At 43.2% G+C, this 12,725-nt stretch overlaps 1 protein-coding gene across 1 annotated transcript in view; it reads right to left on the reverse strand.

Moving 5' to 3' along the window:
• Nucleotides 1-12,725, reverse strand: part of LOC138959422 (disks large homolog 5-like) — a 50,005-nt gene that overhangs the window by 14,606 nt on the left and 22,674 nt on the right. Inside the window, exons 7-14 of the mRNA XM_070330903.1 lie at nt 10,330-10,762; nt 9,584-9,800; nt 8,629-8,764; nt 7,226-7,353; nt 2,331-2,433; nt 1,648-1,720; nt 587-693; nt 255-440 (exon numbers count right to left, since the gene is read on the reverse strand). Of these exons, the coding sequence (XP_070187004.1) occupies nt 255-440; nt 587-693; nt 1,648-1,720; nt 2,331-2,433; nt 7,226-7,353; nt 8,629-8,764; nt 9,584-9,800; nt 10,330-10,762 (1,383 nt within the window). The remainder of the gene's footprint in view (nt 1-254; nt 441-586; nt 694-1,647; nt 1,721-2,330; nt 2,434-7,225; nt 7,354-8,628; nt 8,765-9,583; nt 9,801-10,329; nt 10,763-12,725) is intronic.

The following is a 12,725-nucleotide window of genomic DNA, read 5'->3' on the forward strand; positions in this document are numbered from 1 at the left end:
AACACACTACAATGCAACACAATACAACTTTATTGTCTGATAAGTGGGACAAACAGAAAAGTTTTCTTTGACTCCTCAATACAATGGAACCCCCCTTTTAAGACCCTGTTTCCTCAGATGTTCTGTTCATAATCTCTGTAAATTTACCCTAATTTTAAGACTCTCGCCTTATTGGTTATCTCAGATTTTTGAAGGTCAAAAAAGGGGGTTCCACCGAAAACCAAAATCCACGTGACTATGACCTCTTTACTGACCTGTCCTGGGGACAGGTGTTCAGCCAGGGGGGTAAGGACAGAGACGGTGGTGGGGGTAGGGGAGGAGCCAGTGGAGGAGAGGGGGGAGGCCTGACGTAGGACGTCCAGCACCACAGACTGAGAACCTTTCTCCATCAGCTTGACCGCTTCTTGTGCCGTCATCTTCTCTGTCTCCTGGTGGTTGATCTGGAAAATCCATGTGCGTGTCAAATACTGTCAAGGCTATAATAATCGAGGTCAGAACACACACACACACACACACACAGCGCTCACGTTTGAGGGCTTGCACTATAGAAAACCTATTTATTATCCTTATTATTACTATGACTTACCCTGATGATCCTATCCCCATAGGTGGGCAGCATACCATCCTTGCTGAGAATGCGGCCCGAGTGGATGGCTGATATGAACAGTCCCTGATCCACTTGAATGCTGCCCTCTGTACACACAAGCAAATATATTCATCAGTGACTTTTATCTCAAAAGGTAGTGGTGGCAAGCAGAAATTAGTTTGACAAAGAAGTGAAGTGTACATTCTGATACAGTGAAACCTGGGATGAAAGGACACCCCTGGGACCAGGCAAAAGTGTCCTTATATTGCAGGTCAATCAATGAGGCTTATATCGCGCATATTCCGTGGGTACAGTTCTAGGCGCTCTGCAGTGATGCCGTGTGAGATGAAATTTTATACGGCCAGTAGATTGCAGCCATGTCGGCGCATATTTACCTTTCACGGCCTTATTCCAAGTCACACGGGTATGGTAGACAATTATTAACTGTGCCTAAGCAATTTTGCCAGGAAAGACCCTTTTGTCAATCGTGGGATCTTTAACGTGCACACCCAATGTAGTATACACGGGGGGTGGTTCGGACACCGAAGAGAGTCTGCACACAAAGTTGACTCTGTGAAATAAATTTCCGCCGAACCTGGGATCGAACTCGCGCTGACAGCGGCCAACTGAATACAAATCCAGCGCGCTAACAACTGAGCTATATCCCCGCCCCGCAGGTGTCCTTGTCTTCTTCTTCTTTAGCATTCAGGTGGCCTGTTATGACATGTATATTTTGTCATCTCACCACAGTCACTTCGTTGTTTAGATTGATTTTGTCAAAGATAAAAGTCAAAGGGACAAGTGTCCTCTCACTGGGAGGTGACCTCTTATTGGAGGGACCTCACATCCCAGGTACCACTGTACTACTAACTGAGCCTCCTGTTATCTGAATCTCAAACAACAGTATTAATTCTGTATTTATGTTAGTTACTATTACTATCAGAGGAAAACTACATGAATAAATCAATAAATAAAACACACAAACAATTCCAAGGACAAAATTCAGTTTGTTCCCAATACAAACATAAGGGGGTAGGTCAAGCTATCGAGCATTTTTGTACCTTTCTGACAAGAAACAAGGAGCTGTAGTGGTTGCCATGTTCTCGCTGCTGAAGATTTACGCCGACGAACCACCTGCATATAAAATAAGATGAATATAGCAAAAATAAAGATGTTTTCTGAGAATTTTTTAAAATCAATCTGTGTATGGGTGTTCTGTCGCTGTATAATTGCATGTGTGTGCACAAAAATAGGACTGTAGCCTGGCAACAGCATGGATTTATGTTCTGAGCATGTACGTTTGTATGCTACCGTATATGTGTGTAGCACAAACATGCATATAACCTTGCATCAGCGCATCCCCATATTCTTGTACAACCTGCTTATTTCCCTAAAAAATATCAAAGCACTGGAGTGAATTGGGTGAGTTGATACGTATGCATGTCTGTCTGTATATAAGCTACAGTGCTTGTGCATGTCTGTCTGTATATAGGCTACAGTGCTTGTATGCATGTAATTTTGGATCGTTGCGCATTTTATATTATGGTACATGTACAACACATTGATTTACCTGCCAGTATCAAAGCTCTGGAGTGTACTGGGTAATTGATATGTGTATGTGTGCATGTTAGTCTGCATGTCACATATGTTGCTGTGTAGGTGCATATGTGTGCACACAAATAGGCAAGTAACCTTGCATTAGCACACATTCATGTTCCTAGTACAACAAGCTTGAGTTCCGTACCAGTGTCAAAGCTCTGGAGTGTTTGCGCAAGGCCTGTTTCGCACAGCGGCGCTCAGTGTTAGTGGTGTCAAGATTGTTGATTTTCAGCAGAAGGTCGTTAGCTCTGCACACAGATCACCACATGCCTTTTAGCACAACCTCCATCAACTGACACATGCTACAAAACAAAGGACAAAAAACCCCACCTAGATTGACAAACCCTCCCCCCTCCCTCAAACCCCTTCTCTTTCTTCTGTTATTTGTCAACTTTGAAAAGCTTCAACGAACCTTACTGGTGGACACATGCTACAAAAAAAGGGGGTAAAGTCAGATTACAGTCTTATCTCTTATTCTTTTCTTTGCACTTTTTAAAGCGATAACCGGCTCAAATAAGCTCCACTTATATTATAGGCTGGATCTTTAATTAACAAGATGTGTAATGTTAAATATATTTGGGTAACGTAATACAGTAAAACCTGAGTCTAGTGGACCCTTGTTGTAACGGCCACCTGCAGGGGCGGGGATGTAGCTCAGTCGGTAGCGCGCTGGATTTGTATCCAGTTGGCCGCTGTCAGCGTGAGTTCGTCCCCACGTTCGGCGAGAGATTTATTTCTCAGAGTCAACTTTGTGTGCAGACTCTCCTCAGTGTCCGAACACCCCCGTGTGTACACGCAAGCACAAGACCAAGTGCGCACGAAAAAGATCCTGTAATCCATGTCAGAGTTCGGTGGGTTATAGAAACACGAAAATACCCAGCATGCTACCCCCGAAAACGGCGTATGGCTGCCTAAATGGCGGGGTAAAAAAACGGTCATACACGTAAAATTCCACTCGTGCAAAAAACACGAGTGTACGTGGGAGTTTCAGCCCACGAACGCAGAAGAAGAAGAAGAACGGCCACCTGCTACATACGGACAGTTTATCATGGAACGAACACGATTTCAACAATAGCTAACCTTTAACGGACGGACGGTAGGAAGTGTAAACACTGTCACAAACGGACACTACGTACATGAAAATTTAGGTTTATTTTATTTAAGTAATTTTATTAAGTTTTTACCTTGTGTTTTGTGTTGATAAATAAGTAGAGGTTACATGCCGAGTCTCAGTGATTATTAAAAATAATGGTCGAAGTTGGCGGATCATGAAAAATGCGAGCTTCAGCGAGCTTTTTCATGACCGCGAACTGAGACCATTATTTTTAATAATCACTGAGACGAGGTGTGTAACCTCTTTATTCCTCCTTTCTTCAGTTATTCAAAGAAAACAGGAGTTTTTGTGCGAAAGTTTGATCGAATCCGAATCACTCAACCAGTCAACCTGCGCAGGCGATCGATTAATGCGCGGTTGTATAGTTCCGTGCAAATCATTCCATTCTGTTAACACTTCTTGTCAGTTTCCCTGTTTTAGACTAAAATCAAGTACACAGATATGCTGTTATTCTGCTGTGGCGGTAAAGGCAGATATTGTGTGTTCTGTTTATGTTTTAGTATCGTTTAGGATAATGCTCTTTCGTCAAATGGGACTAGCAGACGAACTTTTGCACCCGTGTTCCAACGTTAATTACTGTATGAAGTTCAGTTTTCTGGGAAAAATAGTGTATGAAACCGCTTTATGTTGTTTAAATTGATGAGATGTGTGTATTTGGTTGCGTGTGATCTGTTTATAAAATGAAATATTGTTGAAAACTGACCGTCGGATTGCAGTCAGTGTTGTCGAAGAAACTGCGTTAAAAGAAGGGGAACTACTCTTGTCGGCAAGAGTATGAGTTACTTGCCTTGGGAATTTGCTTGTGATGAACGGTGTGTGCACGGCAGATCTAGATTCAGAAAACAACCTAACTCATGGATTTTATATGGAGATTCATGTGTTCAGGCCTGTAGTTGTTAATTTAAATGCGGTATGTTTGTATTGTTTGCTCCAGAGATGTATATTTCGTACGTATGGAGCGTTCGGAACTTTTCAGTCGCAAAAGTAGTACCAAAACAGAACAGCTTCTCAACCCATTGCACTATCGAGGATTCAGGCTGTTGCTGGCTCGTTATTTGTTTGGTTGCTGGGTCATTATCGAAAAATAACTAGCTCTACAAGTTTACAGAGGTAAAGAAGCAGAGGGGGGAATAAATACATACTCCAGGATTGACAAAAAGTGTCTTGTACATTTTACGTGCTCTTTGTAAAATATTGCCCCGGCCCCTCCACCTGTGAAGAAAGGACACCTGTCTAATAGGGACACCATTACCATACCCCAAGGGTGTCCTTTAGAGACAGGTTTTACTGTATAAGATTCTTGCTTGAGTTTGTGTCCCTACTTTTCATTTCCATTGCTACTGTATTATGATTTACTTGAATAAAATCTTGTTTAAACCAAGTAACAGAAGACAAAGTATATCTGTCGATGAACACTATAAGATGTTTGATGGGTTGTTGACAGACCAGCTTTTTTGTCGGTCCGAGGGGGAGCATATCGTCTTTTGTTTCATATTTATTGACCAAGGCCGAAGGCCGCGGTCAATAAATATGAAACAAAAGTCGATAATGCCCCCTGAGGACTGACTAAAAAGCTGGTCTGTCAACAAACTACCAAACATCGTTTTTGTCATCATTTTGGTAGTGAGAAAATAGGTACACAATCAACCCAGGGAGCCATGCTTTGAAACACGGGTTCCGTGCTGATAACCACACAAGTTCCGGTTTGATAACCACTGGCAATCAAAGCTGGCGTGTGAAAGCAACTTTCTGTGTTTTTGAGTTCATTAAATGTTGGGATGAATATGTCAGGTTTGAGGATGCACAGTTCTGTAGGTTCATCTCGGTATTCCAACCCCTCGGCTTTCTGTTGTAAATATTAAGCTGAGTGATCGAATGTGGAAGCTACGTTTGGTCAAAGGTCACAGAAGATGTGCGTCGTGCAGCGAAGGAAAGAATCGCGATCTTGTTTCCGACTCAGTACCTCTTTGTTTTTCATTAGACCTGTCATTCTGCTTGCTCGGCTTTGTTAGATGTTTGCATATCTTGTTGCTATTTTCTTTGCTTTTATTATTGTTTCTTATTTGTGCTTCGTTTATCGATACAACGTCTTGTGCACGGGTCAAAATGTGTGTCAGGGGTCGTTTTACTTGAACTTGACGTTCGTGTTTCTCCGAACGTCTGTGTATCGAAACACAGATACACGCACTCCATGACTCTGTAAGAAGACAAAACATATCGCTAGGTTTCGTTTGTTTTTGATGAATGTATGACCTTTCATGAAGTAGTTTTGTTTTTTGTTTACTTTTGCCAGTTTGCCAGTTCGTTTTTGGAACGTTGCAAAGCAGTGTCGTGTCGTCTGTTTAGGTCTGGGGAAACACCAATGAAAAGAGCCGAAGAATCCCCGAGCGTTTCTATTGGGTTTGCTTTTGATTATCCATGTATAACCTGCTTCCTGCAACTATGGTAACCGGGGATTTATTGCCTGGGGAACATTAGATTTATTTTCCAGGTGCTTGTGAATGAAAACTCGTGAAAATGATGAAAAACATGCATGTTCCAAGAGTGCACCAGTTTTACATTGCTCTCTTTCGTTCTCTTTCTCTCTCCTCTCCCCCCCCCCCCCCCAACCCCACCCCTTTCTTAACTTTAACAATAAATGTTCACCCGACAACCTGATAAGCCCAAAAATAACTAGTAAAAGGGGTTGCTGAATAGGGCCAGACAGGCAGTAAACACCCTCAAAGCGGATCTGACAGCTGATGAATGAGATTTTCACCTGTGCGTCTAGTTCATTTACAACCCTCAGCAGTTCACACCTGTTCTGTTACCCATAAAATGTGTGCAGTGCACACAAAGGCACAGCTATGAGTGAAAGAGGGGGCAAGTTACACCAGATAAACATGTATACAAACCACACAGACAGAAAGATTTTGAATATCCTGCTACTTCTCACACATAAACAGAGACCTGTACATGTACACACACACACATACATACACAAAGCAGATAGACAGATAGATGCACACACACACACACCAACACATTGGTGAATAAAAAGTGGCAACACACACACAAAAACGCATAATTTAAAAAAAAAATTTTCCCCCCATTGTAAAGCGCTTAGAGAACGTAAAGCGCTCTATAAATCTCCCATATTATTATTATAATTATGCCCAAGCACCTCACACACACACACACACACACACTCTACAACACTATTCAATCAAAAGACCATCAAAATGGCTGTTGCATCTAACTCTATTTCCTCAGACATGGTATGGTCCCTACAGCTGTTGTGTCAGTGTTTGAAAATAAGAAGGAGCTGATTAAAAGTGAGCAAGCCAGGAAAACAGTTTGAAGGCAAGACAGTCATAGTGCAGGCAAGCAGCAGTCATATTTGGTCTTGGAGCTTGTGCTCCATCAGAGCCCTAATACTGTATGTGCATTCTGTGCAAGAAAGCTTTCTTGTCACATTTTCTTAGTTCTTACATGTAGGTATGAAAACTTCTGCAGAAGATTTTTGTTTGTTTAAATAAGATTAAGCAGACTTTTTGTCAAAAATGTTTGAATGACAAAAACAGAGATGCAGAAATTACTCCAAAGTGTAGAAAACAAACTGTAAATTGAACAAATGATAAAGCATGCCAAGGACAGATAACAGACACACCCAATGACAGAACAAAAGTCACCAAAACACACACACACAGCTTTTCAAAAAACAGCAACACAATAACACTGTTACAAAATCACAAAGACAACCAGCCCCCCCCCCCCCCCCCCCCCTCCCAGAAAAAGGGAGTATGACTGCCTTAAAAGCCATTGGTACACGCACGCACACACACACATCCACACATAAGAGTGCAAATGGGAGTTACAGCACACAAACATAGCAGAACAAGAAGATTAAAAGACATACACACAAACACACACAAAGAACAGCTGACCTCAACTTTCCCTCGGCGGGTCCTCCCTTGGTGACCTGACTGATGAAGAGAGCAGTGTCACCAGGGAACTGAGGGTTGTCCTTGCCGCCTATGATCTCAAAGCCTATGTCATGGCCGTCTCCTCCATCCTGTTGGGACAACAAAGTCCACAAAGTTACAATAAGGGTTGTACTGGAGCATATAAAATAAAGTTCGCAACAGACAATTCTTCTTTATTCAGGACTGGATCTAGGGGGAGGGGGTTCCGGAAGCCCACCCTTACCCAGCAAATGTACATTATATCCCTAGGAGAGGCCCAAATACCCCTTTCAAATACTAAATTTCAACAACATTTGAGGGGAAAGGACCCCCCCCCCCCCCCCCCCCTCTGTACCCCTGCCTCAATTTAGAAGCCCCACCCTCTCATAAACTAGGTCCAACCCTGTTATTCACCATTTCCGTGTTAATATAAACATATGAGACCACTTTCATTTCTTAATTACAAGCCTGGTAGTTTAGTAAATCATCTTTGAGAAACTATGTATTAACAAGAAGGGCAAAGCCCATACGACTCACATGCTTTAATCATTTTTCCTACCAAAATACATGTGACCTTGACCCAAGGTCAAGGTCATCCAAGGTCATGCAACATAAAGCTGTTAATTCAAGACATAGGAAGTACAATGGTGCTTATTGGCTCTTTCTACCATGAGATATGGTCACTTTTAGTGGTTCACTACCTTATTTTGGTCACATTTCATAAGGGTCAAAGTGACCTTGACCTTGATCATATGTGACCAAATGTGTCTCATGATGAAAGCATAACATGTGCCCCACATAATTTTTAAGTTTGAAACAGTTATCTTCCATAGTTCAGGGTCAAGGTCACTTCAAAATATGTATACAATCCAACTTTGAAGAGCTCCTGTGACCTTGACCTTGAAGCAAGGTAAACCAAACTGGTATCAAAAGTTGGGGCTTACTTTGCCCTATATATCATATATAGGTGAGGTATTCAATCTCAAAAACTTCAGAGAAAATGGGAAAAATGTGAAAAATAGCTGTTTTTTAGGCAACATTTATGGCCCCTGCGACCTTGACTTTGAAGCAAGGTCAAGATGCTATGTATGTTTTTTGGGGCCTTGTCATCATACACCATCTTGCCAAATTTGGTACTGATAAACTGAATAGTGTCCAAGAAATATCCAACGTTAAAGTTTTCCGGACGGACGGACGGACGTCCGGACGGACGGACGGACGGACGGACGGACGACTCGGGTGAGTACATAGACTCACTTTTGCTTCGCATGTGAGTCAAAAATCCTCAGAGAAACTCCATAAACTTCTCTCCCACCCAAGCATAATCGAACCTAGGACCAGAGACACAGCAGGGTGATACATTTACCGCTGCTCCACTCACTCACCAGTTCAATCTCCAGGGTCTCTGTCTCCCACTCCTGCAGGTCAGCGTCTATGGCGGAGTCACGGCTGTGGTTGTGCCCTACAGAGTTGAGCTGCTGTCGCCGGGCGTCCCTCTCCACTATGGCTTCATACTTGTCCCTGTAGGGTGGAGATAAAGTCAAACCGTTATAATTCTTCTTCACTTGAATTGTCCTCTGTATGGTATGGCATCCCTCCAATAACACTACCTTTGATGCAATCTCCTGCTAATTTGATACATGTTTGTCAGTGTCATCACTTCAAGTTCTTTGTGTTTGACTGTTTTTGAGCTATTCACACATGTTATGGAGTGTATGGGGTGTCCTAGGAGAGGTAGCATCTTTGTAAACTAACAGTAGCTACCTCTATGGGGATGGACAGGAACACTGGTCCTCACTCAACACGCAACTCACACTTCTGGCTCCAAGAAAGCTGTTAGTTATAACAGTAGCCACACCCCGGTACACCACTCCTGCTGGCAGGCTAGTAAACGAATTGAAGTGCTGATGTGGGCAGACCTAGCTTTTAAGCCTTGGCAAGCAGTCGATCTAGGGGAGGGACCCCCAATAAATGTCCATGGCCGAAAGCGGAGGTGCAGTCTAACTGCTGCACCACGTACAAATTGCTTCAATTGCTTCATGACGGACACATGTTATATTCCAAGGCCTCAAGGTAACGAACCCAGTTCAGTTGCAGTTTAAGGTTAAGCATGGTGGAACAAACTAAGGAAGCATTTCTCAATCATACTGTGGGTGGTACCCTGCTGCTGAACTTTGTTTAGGTGATAATGTTTAAAAGTACAAAGATGTAATCATTCACTGTTGATGTCTTAAACTAATCTCTAAGTAACCATGAAAGTAATGACAGCAGAAGGGGGAGAAGAGAGAGAGAGAGAGAGGGGAAGCTCAACAAGCTCATTTCCATCAATTCCACACTCACCTGATTTCTTTGAGCTCCTTGACAGAATCATTCTTCTGCTTCTCACAATCATCAGAGTTACGCAGAGCTTTAGCCAGCTCGCTAACAGCACGGTCTCTGTCTCTCCGCAAATTGTCACACAACGTACGAATGCTCTCTCTCTCTGACACTGTCTTGCTGATTTCGCTGAAGGCCCAGTCACGTCGTTTGGTAGCTACCAAAGCTTCTTGTTCCGCATCTGAAAAAAAGACAAACAACAAATAATCAAATTCTTCTTCTTCTTCGTTCATGAGATGAAACTCATACGTACACTCGTGCTTTTTGCAAGAGTGGGTTTTTCTGTGTATGACCGTTTTTACCCTGCCATTTAGGCAGCCATACGCCGCTTTCGGTAGAAACAAATAATAAAATAAAATACAATAAAGTAAAAATAAACATACATTTTTTTTTAAATTGAAAAAGAAGACTGATGCCTGAGAACTACGCTGGTATTGGACTGGACCTTTAGCTCCTAGTGTCATTCTACTGTATTGTTTAGTGTCACATTGTGTCTACTCACTGCCCAGCTTGTGTCAGATCTTGTCCAGCTATTTTTCTTCAGCTCCTGAGGTTATTCTTGTTATATTGCATTGCATTGCATTGCATTGTATTGTATTGTATCACATTGTATTGCATTGTATTGAATTGTATTGATTTGTATTGATTGCATTATATTGTTTCGTATAGTATTGTATTGTATCATATTGTATCATATTGTGTCTACTCACTGCCCAACTCGTGGCGAATCTTGTCCAGCTGTTTCTTCAGCTCCTCCGTCTCCTTGACTGCCTGGTCCATCTCCTCCGCCTTCTCCTTCTGCGTTTTCTCGTACGTCTTCTTGATCAGGTTCTCCATCTGCTCCAGCGCCTGGTGCCGTTCCTTGCGGGCAGTGTCCCGCTGTTGCTCCATCAGCTGGAACTCTCGCTGGAGTTCTCTCAGCTCCGACTCCAGCTGTGCTCGGTTCTCCAGCGCTCCTTGGGACTCCTGGCGATACTTTTCGCAGGAGGCTGTGAGTGCCGCTAGGTCTTGTTTGAGACGCTCAATGTCTTTCTCTGCGGCCGTCTTCTCCTTGAGGTACTTGTCGTTGCGCTTGTTCATCTCCGACAGCTTTTCCTGCAGTTGTTCGATTTCTTTGTGGACAGAGTCGCGTTCTGACATCACCTGGTCAATTGAAAAAATAAAAGGCGATAAGAATATCTGGAACAATATTGCAGGTGTTTTTTTTCTCAGGAATCCTGAAACTACAATACGTATGATATGCAGTTAGAATGATCAAGGTTGCACAAGTAAGTGCCAAATACAGCTAAGCAACAACAAAAACAAAACAACTCCAAACTTTCTCCACCTGACATCGCAAGGAATTGTGACAAAGGGAAGGGAGAGGTGCATGTGTGATGAGACAAATCTGACTCAACATTTTTCAGCACCACCAAAACCATATGACAGTTGTCACTCTTCATTGGTTCAGACCTTTATTTTCTTGTGGCACATGCCTGCCAGAGCACTTATCAAACTGCCAGCTTCGGGAATACCCACATACACCCATGAGAAGTGAGCAAGGGGGGAACTGTGGAGGCCAACAGAAACAAAGCTGACTAGTTAGTACTCCTGCACAAGAGTCACTTTCAGCCATGGCTTGGTCACAATCTTTCTACGCTAACAAGCTACAGTAGAGTATGGGTATTAAACTTCAAACTCTTCTTCTAAAACTAAAAAGATGAATTTGTACCAAAACAGAGAACAAGTGAGAAATGGAGGGCACACAGAAACAAAGCTGATTTGGGGGCCCGGGTAGCTCAGTTGGTAGAGCACTGGACTTGTGATCCTAAGGTCGCAGGTTCCAATCCAGGCCAGGATGGACATGGGTCAACTTTATGTGCAGACCCAGAGACGGTATCTACAGTGGCACGTAAAAGGGAGAGGTGCATGTGTGATGAGACAAATCTGACTCAACATTTTTCAGCACCACCAAAACCATATGACAGTTGTCACTCTTCATTGGCTCAGACCTTTATTTTCTTGTGGCACATGCCTGCCAGAGCACTTATCAAACTGCCAGCTTCAGGAATACCCACATACACCCATGAGAAGTGAGCAAGGGGGGAACTGTGGAGGCCTAACAGAAACAAAGCTGACTAGTTAGTACTCCTGCACAAGAGTCACTTTCAGCCATGGCTTGGTCACAATCTTTCTACGCTAACAAGCTACAGTAGAGTATGGGTATTAAACTTCAAACTCTTCTTCTAAAACTAAAAAGATGAATTTGTACCAAAACAGAGAACAAGTGAGAAATGGAGGGCACACAGAAACAAAGCTGATTTGGGGGCCCGGGTAGCTCAGTTGGTAGAGCACTGGACTTGTGATCCTAAGGTCGCAGGTTCCAATCCAGGCCAGGATGGACATGGGTCAACTTTATGTGCAGACCCAGAGACGGTATCTACAGTGGCACGTAAAAGCCCTCGGTCATTCTGCCATAAGTGCAGATGGCTGAGACGACTAATCACGCGTACACTTGTTCTGTATCTCTTCTAAAGTAGGGGCAAAACCCGGGAATATGCCCAGACCTGTTTTACCCCTAGGTGTCCTTTGAGTAGTCTGGGGGTCCAAAATGAGTAGTTTGGTAACTTAATGAGTAGTTTTCAACTTTGCGTGAAGAAATAAAATCAACTGCTCGCATGCGTAAGTTTTGGTTGCTTGGATTTTGGCGTGTTAGTGGATTCAAAACTTTTGTGCTTAGCACTTTCCACATGTCGCTTGCAGTCCAAGGCCGCTTGCTTTGGCCGAAAACACCACGTCACACTGAGTGCAGAATGCATCGAACTTGCTTCTGCGGGACGTCACTAAAGTGGGATATTTCTCGTGGTATTTTGGCAAGAACACTTGAGAACCCCCATTCTTCTTTTTCTTCGGCAATGCATTCTCGTGATCAGTGTCTCCATCTTCTAGTACTTCAAGATCTTCGTCTGTTTCATGCTCTTTCGAGTCTCTGGTTCGCTTCGAAAAAGACATGATTGAGGCAATTGGGCGCCCGCTCTTCACACTTAGAAGTACTGCCTTGCGGGCAGTGCTCGTTACGACGATTCTTTGAAGCGGGCGGCGGTGCTTCTGAACATGACAAGCAGAG

This window comes from Littorina saxatilis, linkage group LG2 (assembly GCF_037325665.1).
Source record: "Littorina saxatilis isolate snail1 linkage group LG2, US_GU_Lsax_2.0, whole genome shotgun sequence".
NCBI classification, from domain to species: domain Eukaryota; kingdom Metazoa; phylum Mollusca; class Gastropoda; order Littorinimorpha; family Littorinidae; genus Littorina; species Littorina saxatilis.